The 17448-nt window shown below is 33.5% G+C and overlaps 1 protein-coding gene across 6 annotated transcripts in view; it reads left to right on the top strand.

Annotated features, from left to right (window-relative positions):
- STXBP5 (syntaxin binding protein 5) overlaps positions 1-17448 on the top strand; it is a 176452-nt gene that overhangs the window by 134115 nt on the left and 24889 nt on the right. For all 6 annotated transcript variants that reach the window (XM_045066264.1, XM_045066262.1, XM_045066260.1 and 3 more), the window contains 4 exons: positions 5938-5988; positions 12343-12582; positions 14252-14621; positions 15620-15785. In XM_045066264.1, coding sequence (XP_044922199.1) covers positions 5938-5988; positions 12343-12582; positions 14252-14621; positions 15620-15785 — 827 coding nt within the window. The remainder of the gene's footprint in view (positions 1-5937; positions 5989-12342; positions 12583-14251; positions 14622-15619; positions 15786-17448) is intronic.

Here is a 17448-nt window from a genome sequence, read left to right as displayed (position 1 = left end):
GAGTAACTCCAAAGCATGAGCAGAAGGTTCTTTATACATGCCGTGAAATCAGCTGACAAGGTAACTGGGTTGGCAAGTGCTTCTGAGACTCCTAAGAAGTAAAAATTTGTTCACCAAAAATTGGTGGATAAAGTCTATGATTGCTTCATTCACAGAATTACACTAGGGAACAGAGTATATGCTAGGAAGATTAACTAGAGGTTTTCCAGAGTTGGATCTGCCTCTTTCAGACCTACCATTGAGGAGGTTGACTAAACAGACCTGAAAATAAGTATATTCCCTAGAAGTCACAAAGTTAAAAGATAAAAATACATAAATTTCAACTTTAGACCTTAGGTTTGGGACTTAGCCTTCCACAGAAAACAGCCATAAAACTAGTCAAAATATATAGGGTCTTCTTTCTAGGTGTTGAGCAGCAGGCATTTAAGGCTGCCATCCTTGAGAGAAAGGAAAAATACCAAGTGAGCCACATGTCCTCCCCAGTTTCTGCCATGGGACACTTTCCTGTTGCAGTGTGGGGTGGGTAGAACTCAGGAGCAGCTGCAATTGCATCAAGCTAAGCAAGCAGAGAGTAGAGTTCTGGGCTGCTGAAGTGACTAGAATTTGTGAGATAGTGTACTTGAGAGGAAAGAAGTGCATACAGCGGGGACTTCCTAGGAGTCTGGGGTTGGGGGACGGTGGTGGTTAGCTCAGGTTTAGCTCCATTCTAAAGCTATACCTGAACTGGGCAAGACTCTGAGGCTTAGCAGCAATCTGCTAAGAGTCTCAGAGCTGGCAAGGATACCAGCAGTCATTTAGTGCCAGAAATTGTTGCCATTAGACCTTACTCAACACCTTGGTCATTCTTGATATCCCAGAAAGGCCACTGTGCAAGAGTAGGGATCACTACTTAGCATAAAAGCTATATCCTGGAACTAAATTTAAACTGAAATAGACCTATACTAATAAAGAATAAAAACAAACCAAGAATCCACCAGTAATTTAACGGCAAGGTGCAGAGCAAAGCTCAACACCTACTAACACCTACACAGACTCCCTTCAACACAATATCCACTCTGTCCAGTATCCAATCAAAAGTTCCTAGGCATGTGAAGTATTCAAAATCAAAGGTAGAAAAATATAACCCATAATTAAGAATAAAAAAATTAGCAGAAACTGACTTAAAGATGGCCTAGATGCTGTAATTAGCTAAAGATTTTTAAAACAGCTGCTGTAATATGTTTTAATACTGAAAAGAAAAAAATGGTCATAATGAGTGAACAGACAATTAGAGAATAGCAGCAGCAGAGAAAATAGCAACTTTATAATGAATAGAATGAAAATCCTAGCATAGAACAATAAAATTCATTTATTCTATAATGAATAAAATGAAAATTGTCTATCACTGGATAGAGACTACAGAAGAAAGGGCTGTGGAACTTGATAGCAGATAAATACAAGTACAGTGTGGAATGCTGAGGATGTAAATCCTTCCCCACCTCCTCCTTCTATTCTTCCCCTCGACATAAGTATCCATAAAAAATAGACAAGTTACATTCAAAAGTAGGCAATAATCAGTCTGGCTTTACATTTCTCAGCTACAAACAATGCTATAAGAAAATGGAACAACTTGAGTTTAAAAAACGGGAATATAGTTGTGAGTTGGGACTTACACGTATTACCAATTTCTCTCATCCATGTTTGTCTTTGTTTATGTTTTCAGCTAAACAGAAGTTTGTGAAATATGTTCATATGCCTTTTAAACTTAAAAGCTACTTCTTGAAGACATACTTTAGAAGACCTTGGGGTTTGAGGAAAGTTGTACTAGAAATGATTGTTTCCTATGGAACTCCCTCCTAAGGAAATAATCAAAATATATGAAAATATTTGTATACATTTTTATTGCCTTATTTATTGGGGAAAAACCTTATTGTTTAATAAGTGTTCATAAAAATAATATGAAGCCATTGAAATATACTAACAACTGAGGAAAGAAAATGCTTTTAGTAGTAGAATAAAAGCACGATACAGATTTATATTTTAAATAAAAATGGATATTAAAAAGTAGCAGGAAATATGTAGACATTTTGCCTCTTGACTATGGGCATTTGTAGTGGCCATATTTTCTGTTTCTATGTTTTCCAAATTTTCTATAAAGAACACAATCCAAAAAGCTTAAGGATAAATTGCATATATGAGGGGACAGAAGATGTTAATCTATTAATGCCTGTGAAACTATTGTTGTAGACTGTGATTTTCATCTAAAAATTCTGATTTTAGAAAGAATGTAAGCTTTGAAGTATTTTGGGAAGAAGATAACGAATATTGTCCCAGTGAAGGATGCCTTACACAGGAGTTTATACCATGTCATTTCATGCATATGAAGTTCTAGAATAGGCAAAACTGATAGATGGTAAAAAACAAAAAAACAAAACCCAGAACATGGCTATTTCTAGGGCTGAGGACAGGAATTGCTTGGGAAGAATATGCATGACCTTTCTTGGATGTTGATGATATCAATTTCTATATCATGTTCTTGGATGTTGATTATATCGGTTTCTATATCATGTTCAGTAATTACATAGGTATGTACATTGTCAAAACTCAATATGTATTTAAGATTTCATTTGTATGTAAATTTTACATCAAGAGAAAAATACTGTCAACAAACAAGTGGGGAACATGTAGTTTTCTGAAAATGTACAAATTCTGAGTTATCCTTTGTTGACTTTATCTTCATGTCCCATGGTCTTAGATGGGTATTCCAGGGTAAGAAGGTTATAAGTTCAGTATACTCTAACTAGCACCTTGTGTATGCATCTGTTACTACCTGGTACATTGCACTGGAGTTATTTCATTCCTCCATTAGGCTATGAACTCTTGAGGGCAGGAAGTCTGTCTTCTGGCACATGGCTGGCATGTGCCCAATAAATATTTAATAGGTTAATAAATATCCCTCTGCCCTTGTCCCCACCACTGGCATAATAAAAATGTTTCTTTATTCATTAAAATTATTCTGTATCTTTTTTATAATGTTAATTGGTAAGTGGGATTAACAAAATAAGAAAGGTTAATCTTTTAACATTTATCAGTTCAAGTTCTGTGTTCAAGAAGATTGCTCAAAATTATATCCAAGTGTTATAGCAGTGTGGCTTAAATATTTTGAATACTGTGATCAGATTTGTGGTCAGGTTGTGGGTCTCCAGTTGCACAGTGTTCAGGAAAAAAGTTAGATCCCATAATTAAATCATTTTGTGACATTTATAGTAAAGTCAGAAAATCTGCTTAGTCTTTTCTGTGTGTGATTTTAACCACAACAAAATGTCAAAGTTAGACCAACTGTAGAATTATTTAAATTTGGTTATATTCGTTTTTTTTTTAACATGGTTAAGAAATTATGTAATGCTAGACCAAAAAAAACAAAAAAAAAAGTTTTGTGGGAAAGATTAACATAAATTTTTAAAAATATTTGAAAATTTATATAAAAGAATTTCTAGTAGAAAATCCTGAAGGAGATTGAAAGCATACACTTAAGAATTCAAAGGAAATTTCATGCTAGTGAAATTTTTTGGCAGAAATATGTATATGGTTATTGAGTGAAAGATTCAACAGATACAGTTCTGACAGAATTTTTACCTAATTTATTCTTTTTAATGAGGAATGAATTTGATGTAACTTCTAAGTTATTCAAGTTATTCTCTTCTTTGTTATATTTAGCTGTATATTGAATTTAGCTTTTGAGACAAACAAGGTTAAACTTAGAGTGGTGCATACTATTCTATACCTAGTGTTCTAAGGTTTTCTTTTTCTTTTTCTTCATTTTCCTGTTTTCGTTCCTTGGAATATTATCATAGAATTAGAATAAAGGAATGCTGGGTTGTTCACAAGTATATTAATAGGTCATTTGTATAGCATTATACAGTTTGTTTAGAAATCATATTTCATTTATTATTAGTAACTAACATTTATCAAATCCACATTACGTGTCAGGTATTATGCTCAGTGCTTTGGCTCACATCATCTTGTATAATCTTCACAACTATGAAATTGGCATTATCTATCCTCCTTTAACAAATGAAGAAATATCAGGTTTAGAGAAGCACAGTGATTGGCCAAAGGTCATACATCTGGTAGTCAAGTGAAGTGGATTCCATTTAAGATTTGATCTGATGCCAAATCCAATCCTACCCACTATACTTTACCCTTCCACATTTTACAAACCTAGATATTGAAACTTGTCAGGGAATGTTTCTTACAGACTAACTGCAAATGTATACTGGGTTTGCTCAATTAGTTTTGGTTCCTATGCTGAAGTTTCTTATAGTCTAGGGACCCAGCTGCCCAAAGTGTGATTCATAGACCAGCAGAATTGGCATCTTCTGGGAGCTTGTTGGAAGTGTAAGATCTCAGGCCCTCGTCCACTATAGAATCAGAATCTGATTTAGCAGGATCGCGGGGTGACTGGTGTGTACTTTCAAGTTTTTGATAAGCATTGGTTTGAAAGAATAATTGGATCAAAGCTGAGTAGTGGAGTCTAGAAAAGCATCCACATTATCTGACTTATGTCTTTAGATTCTGCCAGACTGATTTTTCTGCTTCAGATAACATATGATATTGTCTAGATATTATTTATCAGTCTGTGTACATTGTACCCATGGTATTTGGTGAAAACATCTTTGAATTCTTTTAAAAGTGTTAATGTTGCATTTTGGGAGATGGTTTTGTGAGTATATCTTCTAATTTTAGGGAATTTTATATTAAATATGATGGCAACCATTAAATCAACTAACTACAGATTTCATTGGCTAGGGGTTTTTTTTGGTAGTATATTTTATCTTTTAACTGATACTGATTATGTCTGGGTGAAAATGGGTTAGGACTGATTGTATATTTTAATCACTTGATTTTTAAAGGATGATGATTAGATTGATGAAGCTTAGAAATGAAAACTTGAATCCCCCACCCCTTCCCGGTTTGCCTCATGTCTATTTCCTAATACTGGATTTGTCATTTTTTTAGATGTGGAAGTTATATACTATGACTGGATTTCTCTTTGTTTACATGGCGCCCTTATGGACTAGCAGGGTCTGTGCTTTAAATATCTCTTAACAGCCCAGAATTTAACCTATATGCATTCATGTATTAACAACAAGTGCTTGTTCAAAATTGTGCATAGGAAGCACTATTCTGTTACGCATGCATTGCCACTGACATAATAGATATAGTTAAAACAACTCCTAACTCTAAATCCTAGATTAAGGCAATAACTGACTTTGAGAATGGAAAGTGAATTCCAGTAAGTTTATACAGAGGCTTTTTTAATTCTGGTGCAAAATAGAAATTGACATATAGTTTACATTTTTTTAAATACCATAATTTCAAATTAGTATCACTTTGTTTCATTTGTTTTTCACTGATATGTAAGTAAAAGTGTTAACTTGTATCAAGAATAGGTGAATCCAGATAGTTGTATGATGTAATCAAATACCTAAATTTAATCTTAGATAGTTGTTTTATATTCTAGAGATTAATTTAAAAATAATGAACCCAGTAGCTATGAAGATGAAAAACTGGAAAGATTTTATTATATCAACTATCCAAACTCCGTCTTCTGCCTCTATTGTCCTTACCTGCAACACCTTCCGTGAAATGACTCTGCTTTTTTTAGAAAAGCCTAACCCTTCCCTATGAGCCTAAAAAATAATTAACAGTTAGAATTAAAAAGCTTTCTTGAAGTAACAGCTTCAAGCACACAAAGATAACACATCAAGTAAGTACAAACTTACGAAAAGTTGAAAACAAGATTTACTTTCCACTTATAATATTATTCATCATATTTTAATTATCTTAGCATCTATTAGTAACAAAAGTATTTACTTCTATCTGGAAGGGCAGTTGGTATTAATAAATATGAATCAAATATTCTTCAGAACTTTAAAAATGTGTTTTGTTTTTCAGCAAAGATGTCAAGGAAGTTAAGCTTGCCTACTGACCTAAAGCCTGACTTAGGTAAGTAAAATAAATAAATAAGTAAAATCCATAGTAGTTAAACTCCATTCAAAGGGAAGGCAAGGAAATCAGAAGATTCAAAATTATCATAGGTGAGATTTTTAACAGAAATCAAGTTTAAAATGACTAAGATATTTAAGGATTAGTAGCCTCTCTAATGCCATCTATAAATTATAAAAGATTATAAATTCAAGCAATCCAAAATAATACATTTTCTCAGCTCTCATACTTTATATCTAAACAAGATTTAGTATAAGACTAAAATTTGTGCAATTTCAGATTTTCTTAAAAGTTGAAATATCCCATTTAACTATGTGAAAACCTATTGAACTTTATAATTTATAAACTTTAAAAGTTTTAACTTTTTCACAATAAATTATTTTTCTGTATTACAATGAATTTCTCATGTCAAGAATCATTTTTACTCTTTGGTGATAATAAATTGAGAAGTAAATCTTTTTCTATAGCACCTTCTAGGCAACTAATCCACTAGGAAAGCAGAGTGACTATATTCCCACATTCCTTTTGCTTTATATTGAGCTCAGAAACAGCTCCCTGATATCACAGAATAGGGACAAGACATTTCAGTAAAGATAAAAATAAACTTGCAGTGTTTCTTTTTAAACTCACTTTTTTTAAAATTTTAGAAATTTTAATGGTCTTTAATGAAATAAAAACTAGACTGAAGATGGTTTCACCTATCTTTTTCTTTGAAATACCTAGATTTCCCCCCTTTTCCTCATCTTCTTACTGTTTATTCTCTAGATTCCTTAACTCCCTTTTTTTTGCATAATGCAAACTTAGGTATTGTCCATTTCACCATACTATTTTAGCATTTCCAAATCATAATCCTATCTCAGTTATACTGATAGAAGATATATGATTATCAGTGAGTGGGCATAATAACTTCCATTGTCAGCAGTACAAGGATCCATTCCTGAACATAGGAGAAACAATTTCTTAGAATCCTGTAGTAGGACTGGTCTTACGGGAACAAGGATTAATCTAGAATATAAGGTAACGTGTTTTGAGAAGGGAATATCTCCCTTTACTATATAAATGAAAGATGTAATTTGACACTAAGTATATTTGAGGGGCAGAGTTTTCATCACTCTCAGAGGTGTGTGATTTTAATAACACTAAATACTGCTAGTTAAAATGGCTTTATGCCTTCCAGTATCTTAAAAATCTGAAAAACACATGGAAAAGTACTTTTAAATTAATAAAAATGCCACAATTATTTTTAAAAAGAGTATCATACGTTTATAAGTAATTTAATCTGGGTATATTCCATGCTTGTATAGATCATCTTTATTCAGTTCATGTTTAACCTTACATGCCCATGTATTTCAGTGCCTTAAGCCAATTACAACTGCTTGTACAACTGGAACAGTCTCCATGTTTCCTAAGTAATTTCCCTTCAAGTCCTTGTACTGCTGAACTATTGTTTTTGGTAGAGATTCTTAGCTGCTGATTATTTTACATTGGCTGGGGAGTCAATAGGGAAAAACAATTTTATTGATAGGCTCAAACTACTAGGTGTTCCTAAAGCAGCTGAGGCTGTTGGACTGCTCTGCAACTCTGGAAGCTTCTGTGACTAGAATTCACTTTGGCCTATGAGGAAATCATGCAACGCTACACTTTGACTATGGCTTCACCATACCAGATTCCATGGCCCACCCTCAGGAACTGTGGGTAATATTGTTAGGGTTCTGATGTTACATTTCAAGTGGCAACAGAGGGGGAAAAATCAGACTTTTATACCTTAATGTGAGTTAATTTTCTTTCCTAAAGTTTACCCTGACCAAATTCAACTATTGGCATAATGTTTTGACTGGGGGAATAAAATGTTGTTGTATAAGGCTCAATGTGGGAAGAAAGGGTAATATAGAGGTAGAATGCTCTAGGCATCAGAGAGTAACATGAAAGCAATGATTTGTGGCATGCATTAATAGAAAGCATTAATGGATAGAAGCATTAGTGATAAATTTTATCCAAGCTTAGAGCTCTCAGAAACATCACATGTTCAAATATATTTTTTAATTTAAAGACTGAACTTTAACTCTCAATAATAACCAAAACTCTCTTCTTATATTTTGGTGGTTTGACTAATCCCATGTCCATCTGGAGTTGCCTGAGAAAGCTTTAGACTTGGACATGACACATGTCCTGCCTTTTCCACTAATTAGCTTTGTCATCCTGGATGAGTTATTGAACCTAAGTATCTATTTTATTATTCATTAAACTGTGATAATAATGCTTTTCACTTACTATGTGGATTCAATAGAATGATAAATTTAAAGTGTTATGAGAGGGTGTATCACATGGTATGGCTTGCTTAGTGGTAGCCATTTTCATTTCTGCTCTTATTACTAGAATTAAAATAGAAATTTCTAGTCCATTTGTTTAGGCTGCCTAATTTCTAAAATTTAAGCCACAAAGATCCACAAGATCTGACTTAACAATAGTACAATTCATGAACTAACTAAAAATTCTAAAATGCTAAAAATTCTAACTTACTTTTCAACAAGTTCTAGGCTGATAGAATTGGGTAAGTTTGGGATTGTTTCTTGATTCAGTTCATTTTCACATATTGATCTATACTTAGGAGTTCTTTGGTAAGCCAAATTTTAATAGAGAAGTCATAATAAAATGCAGTTGTAGTTTATGAATTTTTTATTTTTTATGAATTTTATAATTTTTATAATTTTTTATAATTTTATAATTATAAATTGTATAATTTATAATTATAAAATTATAATTTTTATACAAGGCCTTAAATTAGTCCATTAAATTAAAACACTTTATTTGGCCTATGAATTAAAGTACAGATTGAATTTGAAGTACAGATTGTTGTGAATCACCTATTGTAATTCTAATAGAAAAGAGTAAGAATTTTACAGATTAATTTATAATGAAGTTTATATTATCAAATTTTCTTATGATCAAGTTTATATTACCATATTTTCTTTTTATAAATTTTTTAAGATTTATTTATTTGAGAGCAAGAGCAAGGGGGAGGGGCTGAGACGGAGAGAGAGTCTTAAGCAGCAGACTCTGTGCGGAGCACAGACCCAGTCTCAATCTCATGACTCTTGAGACCACCTGAGCCAAAACCAAGAGGTGGATGCTTACCCAACTATGCCACCTAGGCGCCCCTCAAATTTTCTTAACAAATTTTCATTGATTTCTATCATTGTCATTGGGTCACAACTGAATATATATGTCTAATCACCTTGTATGTGTATGATTTATTAAAGTAATGAATATTTTTATCATTGGAAAGTATATTTAAAACTTCTATTATTTGGGCTGCCTTGCTGGTTCAGTCAGCACAAGACTGAGCACAAGACTCTTGGTCTTGGGATTATAAGTTTGGACCCCATGCTAAATGTAGAGATTACTTAAAATCTTAAAAGATGGGGCTCCTGGGTGGCTCAGTGGGTTAAGCTGCTGCCTTCGGCTCAGGTCATGATCTCAGGGTCCTGGGATCGAGTCCCGCATCGGGCTCTCTGCTCAACAGGGAGCCTGCTTCCCTCTCTCTCTCTGCCTGCCTCTCCGACTACTTGTGATTTCTCTCTGTCAAATAAATAAATAAAATCTTAAAAAAAAAAAAATCTTAAAAGATTACTTAAAATCTTAAAAAAGTAAAAAAATTACTATTATTTTGCTAAAATAACTGAATACTTTAGAGTTAACATTTGGAATCAGTTTATATATTTAATATTACACACTCATCCAGTAATGAGCCATTGCTTGTGGAAAGTTGTTTCATTTATAGGAAATAGTTCTTTTTTGCCATGTCAAAATCTTTAAGAGGAATTACAGGCAAAAGAGAGACATCTTTAGGCATTATAGTTAGAAATTACCCGTTATTGCCATAACTAGTAGCTTTATTATTTTCAGAGGCTAGCTATAATCAAAATTCTGATGTATATAGTTATCATTTGGGGAAATATTTGTCAATCTATTAATTCAAATTTTTTAAAGATTTATTTATTTAAGGAAGAGAGAGAGCATGCATGTGCAATCAGGAGGAGCAGAAGGAGAGGGAGACAAGCAGACTCCCCTCTGAACATGGAGCCAGACATAGGGCTCTATCCCAGGAACTCAGATCATGACCTGAGCCTAAATAAATTCTGATCCTTACCTGACTGAGCCACCTAGGTGCCCCTGAATTTAAATTTGATTACAAAAGCTTTTAGGGAGTATAGTTAGGATTCAATTATACCTTTTTTATTTAATAAAGTACAATTTAGAAGACTGTTTTCTTCTTTTTGATGACATGAAGTCATTTCTTTTATGATAACATTGAAAGCATGTGATTTGAGGACCTATTTGTTAGATAAGAATAGTAAAAACTCCTAGAAATTTTAATATATCCCAAAGGTGTGGCAGAAAGACATCGGTTCAGATACTTTGAACTATAGATCTGTCTTCAGCAAGTAATTAATAGATACTTTTATAAGCTAGGCACTATGCTCAAACGGACACAGCTATTGTATTCAAGAAACTTAGAGTCACTTTAGAGTGAGGCCTATGGCAAGTCTGGAAGAACTACAGAACAGAAGTACTATTAGTGCCATGGGAGAGAAAAAAACTATCGAGATTCAAAAAAGAGAAAAACCATATATGCTTTTAACAATCAAGATAAAACTTCATGACAATGATGGTACCTGAGATGGCCAATAAGCACAATCTTGGTAGAGAAAAAGGTGAGGCACAGGAACCAATCAGATAGAAAATCACAAACAGAAGTCTAAAGTAGGTGAGTGCAAGGTATGTCTGGAGAACAATGAATGACTCAGTTTGTTCCCACCAGTTCCTGAAAAGCAGGGTACCATTGAAGATAAGGCCAGAAAGGAGAGCTGAAATAGTTTGTGGAGATTCTTAAAAGTCTGAGTAAGATATTAAACATGATCAAATAAAGAGGAACCACTGAAGACTTTTTTAAGTAGAGGTAACAGAATTATGACTGTAACTTATAAAATTCAATTGAATTGTGTTAGAACAGTGACAGAATGAAGGTGGGAAGACCACTTGTGAATTATCAGCAGTCTCAATGAATGGCAATCAAGGCCTGAATGAAGGGTAATGGAAGTTGATTGATCATGAAAAGAAGGAAACAACACTGGAGTAAAATAACATAGGACTTGGCATCCCATCAGATATATAGATAAAGTGAAAGGAAAGAGCCAAAACTGAAACTCATTTTAAGTGTTGTTCCCTAGAACTGGGTTGTTATGAATATAGAGAGTGCCATTAGAAGAATTAGAACTTTGGGGGAAATAACTTATTTTGATTTTACATAGTGAGACATAATGGAGAAAATTCCCATAAATTTGGAAATGCAGTTGCAAGTGAAAAGAGACCAAGGCTCAAGGCAAACTTGCATTTGGCCCCAGTGAAGAAGGCAGCTGCAGACAAGGGAGGGATTATTACTATAATTTTGAAGTATCCCTGTCATTACAGAAAGAGGTGAAAGGAATACACTGGTATGCAATTAAGTATGAGCCAGATACCAGTCATACATTTTGATGTAAAATGCCTTGAATGAATGTTGATTATAGTTAAAATGGCTTTCAAGGAAAACGAAGGCTAAATTTTTACGGATTAAAGACTTTCATATGGACAGAGTTGAAAAAAAAATCTTCAACAAATTGAAGGTAGTATCAGAGTACTTCTAAGTGGAATTTTTAAACATAAATCACTGAAAATGCAACAAAAACTTATGGTGTACTATATATTGGCTAAATGAACATAATAGAAAAGAAAATGCCCACAGTTTTCTAGTTACCCAACTGTGGAATTGGCATTACCAAAGGAAGAAACAGCATCATTAGAAAAGAAGGTGGTGAGGTCTAAGATGAGAAAAGCAACCAGGATATGAACAAATAGCCACACCAAAAACCATATAGATCACACAGGCAGAAATTCTCTGGAATTGCACCCAGCTCTCTTCTGAGAAGTATGAATTTATCTGTTTGTATTTTATATCTAAACAAAGGAAAATTATTACCATAAAAGTAAATTGTTGGGCGCCTGGGTGGCTTAATGGGTTAAGCCGCTGCCTTCGGCTCAGGTCATGATCTCAGGGTCCTGGGATCGAGTCCCATATTGGGCTGTCTGCTCAACAGGGAGCCTGCTTCCCTCTCTCTCTCTCTCTGCCTGCCTCTCTACCTACTTGTGATCTCTGTCAAATAAATAAATAAAATCTTAAAAAAAAAAAAGTAAATTGTTTTTGATTAAAAACTAAAATATGCTATAGGTTTTGTCTTTTTGCAAATTAACCATTTTGTCAGATTTTTATGATATTTTATAACAGGCAATCTCACCCATTTTAATTTATTTCAGATATAAAAGATAATTCCTTCAGCCGATCACGGAGTTCCAGCGTAACCAGCATTGATAAAGAATCTCGAGAAGCAATTTCTGCTCTTCATTTCTGTGAAACTTTTACTCGAAAGGCAGATTCATCTCCCTCCCCATGTTTATGGGTTGGTACTACATTGGGAACAGTGCTAGTTATTGCACTGAACCTTCCCCCAGGAGGAGAACAAAGACTTCTTCAGCCAGTCATTGTCTCTCCAAGTGGTATGTATGCTTTCATGCTGTGCTTGCACTGAAGGTCTGACTTGCTGTATTTGGTAGAAGCCTTTGCTTTTCATGTTTGAAATGATCTATGAATTCTAAAATGTAAACTAAATGTTTACATTTAGATGTAGTCTTGTGTTTTTAATGAAAGAATACATGAATAAGATTCCAGTGTATCTTTTATTTATACAGCCATCCAGGTTTTGCATTATTTTTAACTCTACCATCATGTCTAAAATGATTTTCATTAGAAAATAAAAAAAAATAAAAAAGCAACTGCTCTTCTAATGCATTCAAAGATACCTTAAAATGCTATGCTCTGTAAGCAAAAGGGTAGTACCATGTTCAGGAGAAAAAGCAAAAAATATTTTTTGAACAGCATAGTGTTGGCTGTTTTTAATATCTAAATGTGAAGTCTTAAATTATGTTGTTTTTCTCCTTTGAAGTATTAGGAAAAGGTGACTTAATAGCAGATCTTAAGAAAAAAATTATGACTTGTATATTGAAAATGAGATTCAATTTCATCAAATGTATGTGGAGTCTGATCTGGAAATAACTGAGAAATCTGGTTTTCATTACTAATTTATGCTGATTTAGATAGAAAAAAACATGATTGTGCTCATTAGTGTATCCCTTGTTTATACAGTGGACTTTAACATTACTTGGAATTTAAAATTAAAATGTAATTATGATTTTAATGGTAATTTGTGAACTATCTTTACATCAAAGACACAGTTTGATTTATTCATCCAGCTCAATAAATATTTGAGAATGTTCTGTACGACTAGTTGTTAGAAAAGGTTACATAATGATAATATTACTAATCTCTTTCTTTATAGTAAGAATGGGTATAGAAAAAAAAGCCAGGAAAGATAAGCCACATAAAGAATGTTCTGATAGCCATATTTAAAAAGTTTTTAGGGACGCCTGGGTAGCTCAGTAGGTTAAAGCCTCTGCCTTCGACTCAGGTCATGGTCTCAGGGTCCTGGGATCGAGCCCCACATCGGGCTCTCTGCTCCACGGGGAGCTTGCTTCCCTTCCTTTCTCTCTGCCTGCCTCTCTGCCTACTTGTGATCTGTCTGACAAATAAATAAATAAAATCTTTAAAAAATAAATAAATAAAAAGTTTTTAAAAAGTGAAATTAATTTTAATGACACTTTATTTAGCCTAGCATATCTAAAATCCTATCGTTTCATCATATAACCAGTTTTTAAATTCTTAAGATATTTTACTTTTTTTTTTTTATAATGTCTTTAGATCTGGCATGTATTTTACTCTCACAGCATGCCACAAGTTGGACAAGGCCATATTTTCAAGGGCTCTGTAGCTATATGTGACTAGTGGCTGCCATATTGGACCGTGCAGCTCTAGACATCATCCACTTGCTCTCACACTTGTTGATAGTACACTTGGCAGATATGAAAGAAGACATAGTTCCAGGCATCCCAATATTTACTGGTTTGGGACATGTAGTTCTGATTTCTTTTTCCAGATACACGCTCAGATACATGCTCAAAGAAAGGTTGAATCCCTTTAGTAAGCCGGTGTACAATTTCAATTTAATATGCATTCTATGTGTTGTTGAATGTCTTTTATGTGTCAGTTGGAATATACATATTTGCTGTGGGGGTTAAAATACTTGTTATCTACTAAACTTACATATTTTAGGTACTATATTGAGGTTAAAAGGGGCGATCCTGAGAATGGCATTCCTGGATACCACAGGCTGCTTAGTGCCACCCGCGTATGAATCCTGGAGAGAACACAATGTTCCTGAAGAAAAAGATGAAAAGGAGAAATTAAAGAAACGACGACCTGTCTCCGTATCCCCCTCCTCTTCTCAGGAAATTAGTGAAAACCAGTATGCCGTGATATGTTCTGAAAAGCAAGCAAAAGTCATCTCACTGCCAACTCAGAACTGTGCTTACAAGCAAAACATTACAGAGACCTCATTTGTGCTTCGTGGAGATATCGTAGCATTGAGTAACAGTATTTGCCTTGCCTGCTTCTGCGCTAACGGACATATTATGACTTTTAGGTAAGAGTTACACATTTTTAAAAAACATAAACATGGCATTTACAGCCTTAAAACAGAACACTATGGAATTACATTCCACTAAAATGAAATGCTTTTGTTTACAGTCTTATACACTGAGAATTTATTTTCATTCAGTTAATAGTGAACAAGTTTATGAAGAATACAAATCAGTTTTATCTACCTCTCAAGTATACTAGATCACAAGATTTATAAGGTCCTGCTGTTTTTGCCTTCTGTAATACTTTGTTCAAGACTAAAACCTACCTTGTTTTTTTTTTTGTTTTGTTTTGTTTTATTTCCAGTTAGTTAACATACAGTGTTGTATTAGTTTCAGGTGTGCATGAGATTCAACACTTCTACACATCACCCAGTGCTCACGATTACTAGTGTGCTACTTAATCCCCATCACCTATTTCACCCATTCCTCCATCACCCTCCCCTCTGGTAACCATCAGTTTGTTCTCTATAATTAAGAGTTTGTTTCTTGATTTGTCTCTCTCTCTCATTTTTTTCCCTTTGTTTTTTTTGTTTCTTAAATTCCACTGAGTGAAGTCATATGATATTTGTCTTTCTCTGACTTATTTTACTAAGTGTTATACACTCTAGCTCCATCCATGTCAATGCAAATGGCAAGACTGCATTCTTTTTAATGACTGAATAATATTCCATTGGCTATACACAGACACACACATATATATATACATGTGTATATATACACAAAATATATATGGAAGAAGATGTAGATCTTCTTTGTCCATTTATCAGTCAGTGGATACTTGGGCTGCTTCCATATCTGGGCTATTATAAATAATGCTGCTATAAGCATAGAAGTGCATGTATCCTTTGAATTAGGGTTCTTCTATTCTTTGGGTGAATACCCAGTAGTGTGATTATTGGATCACAAAGTTGTTTTACTTTTAACTTTTTGAGGACCTTCCATACTGTTTTCCAAAACCTACCTTGTTTCTTATTAACGACTTTTTAATATTTTTCTCAAGTTTGCCAAGTTTAAGGCCTCTACTGGATGTATATTACTTGCCCCTTACCAACATGCGGATAGCCAGAACATTCTGCTTCACCAACAATGGACAAGCATCATATCTTGTTTCACCTACAGAAATCCAGAGACTCACTTACAGTCAAGAGACCTGTGAAAATCTTCAGGTAAATGACAAAAATATTACTATAATTTCTTCAAAGGTGAAATATTCTCTAAGATCCCTTACTTTTGTTTCTCTCTTACTCTCTCAGTACTATACAAATGAGCCTATATGGGAAAATCCAAAGCCTGACTTCAGAGCATATGCTTTGAGACTTGTGATAAAAGTAACTTCATCAGACTCTTGTTATAAGAGGGACTTATCTCACTGACTCATATTTTTTCAACCCAGTGATGGTATAGAAATATGAAATATTACATACATTTTATACATTCTCTCCACGTATAATAAATAACAATTATACACACAAAGAAACCTTTTTAAGGAAGTGTGTTAAAGTGGAAATAATTATATCTGCATATTGTTTCATCCCCTCTCATACACTCTGTATTCACAAGGATGTATATATATGTAAGAAAAAATAAGATTTCATAGTTTTACTTTGAATATTTTTGTTGATCTGTTTGCAAGAGACTACATTCTTTAAATATAAAACTGTTTCTTTTTTTAATATTCAAGTGCCTTATGTGCTTACATATACTGTTGGCCCTTGAGCAAGATGTGTTTGAACTGCACGAGTGGACTATACACAGATTTTTTTTCCAACAAATACAATACAATACTGTAACTATTTTTTTCTTCCTCATGGTTTTCTTAACATTTCCTTTCCTCCAGCTTACCTTAATGTAAGAATACAGTATATAATAAGTATAACATATAAAATATGTGCTAATCCACTCTTTATGTCATCAGTAAGGCTTCTAGTCAGCAGTATACTATTAGTAAACTTCTGGAGGCTTCAAAAGTTACACAAGAATTTTTGACTGTGCAGGGCGATTGGGCCCCTAACCATCACACTATTCAAGGAACAACTGTATGTTAAAAACTATCAGTTTCATTTCACCTTTTAAAATAAAAGTGCTTTTATATTGAGCTAAAATATTAAAATATTAAACATTATATATATTAATTGATACTTAGCAGAAACCATTATCTAAGGGAACTTTAAGGGAGCATGTTAATGAGACTTTTTACAATTAGCCCTATTTTACTTGTCTGTAATGAATTTGTGGCTCATTTTTAGAATCTGAGCTTTAGAGTCAAGACTGAATTTAAGGCCCATTGTTGCTAATAATTACACAATGATGTGACCTTAGACAAGTTACTTATTGTCTCTGAGCTTCATCATCTTTAAAAATAGGATTAAAAATAATATCCACGCTATAGGATATGGTATGAATTAAAGAAGACAAAGCATGTGAAGTGCTTAGCATAGTGCTTGGTACAGGGTGTGTGCTTACTGTCAGATGTTAGTATTATTTCAGTGAGCTAAACTGTCCTGGGAATGTACTCCTAATGATATTATTATGAACCTTGAGAGTGAAACAGAATTGTAGATCTAATATGTTAGATATAAAGTTACATTTACATTAGGGTGGAGATGTTTTTTCAAAGATTCTTAGGTTTCTGAATTAAACCTTCTCTTTTTATGGGGAAGGTAAAATTTTTCTTTAGTGTTTCCTTTCACTAGTAAAATGTTACTGTATTAAGAAATAATACGGGCAGTTTAATTTATTCTTAATTCATTTCATCTGAAATGTGGTCTTAATTCAATTACTCAAAATTTTAAACATCATCACTTTTTTTGAGATCAAGTCTATTCTTTG

This window comes from Mustela putorius, unplaced genomic scaffold (assembly GCF_011764305.1).
Source record: "Mustela putorius furo isolate JIRA1106 unplaced genomic scaffold, ASM1176430v1.1 tig00003863_pilon_pilon_pilon, whole genome shotgun sequence".
Taxonomy (NCBI): domain Eukaryota; kingdom Metazoa; phylum Chordata; class Mammalia; order Carnivora; family Mustelidae; genus Mustela; species Mustela putorius.
Note: the sequence above shows the minus strand (reverse complement) of the source record. Positions and strands in the feature narration are given on the sequence as shown.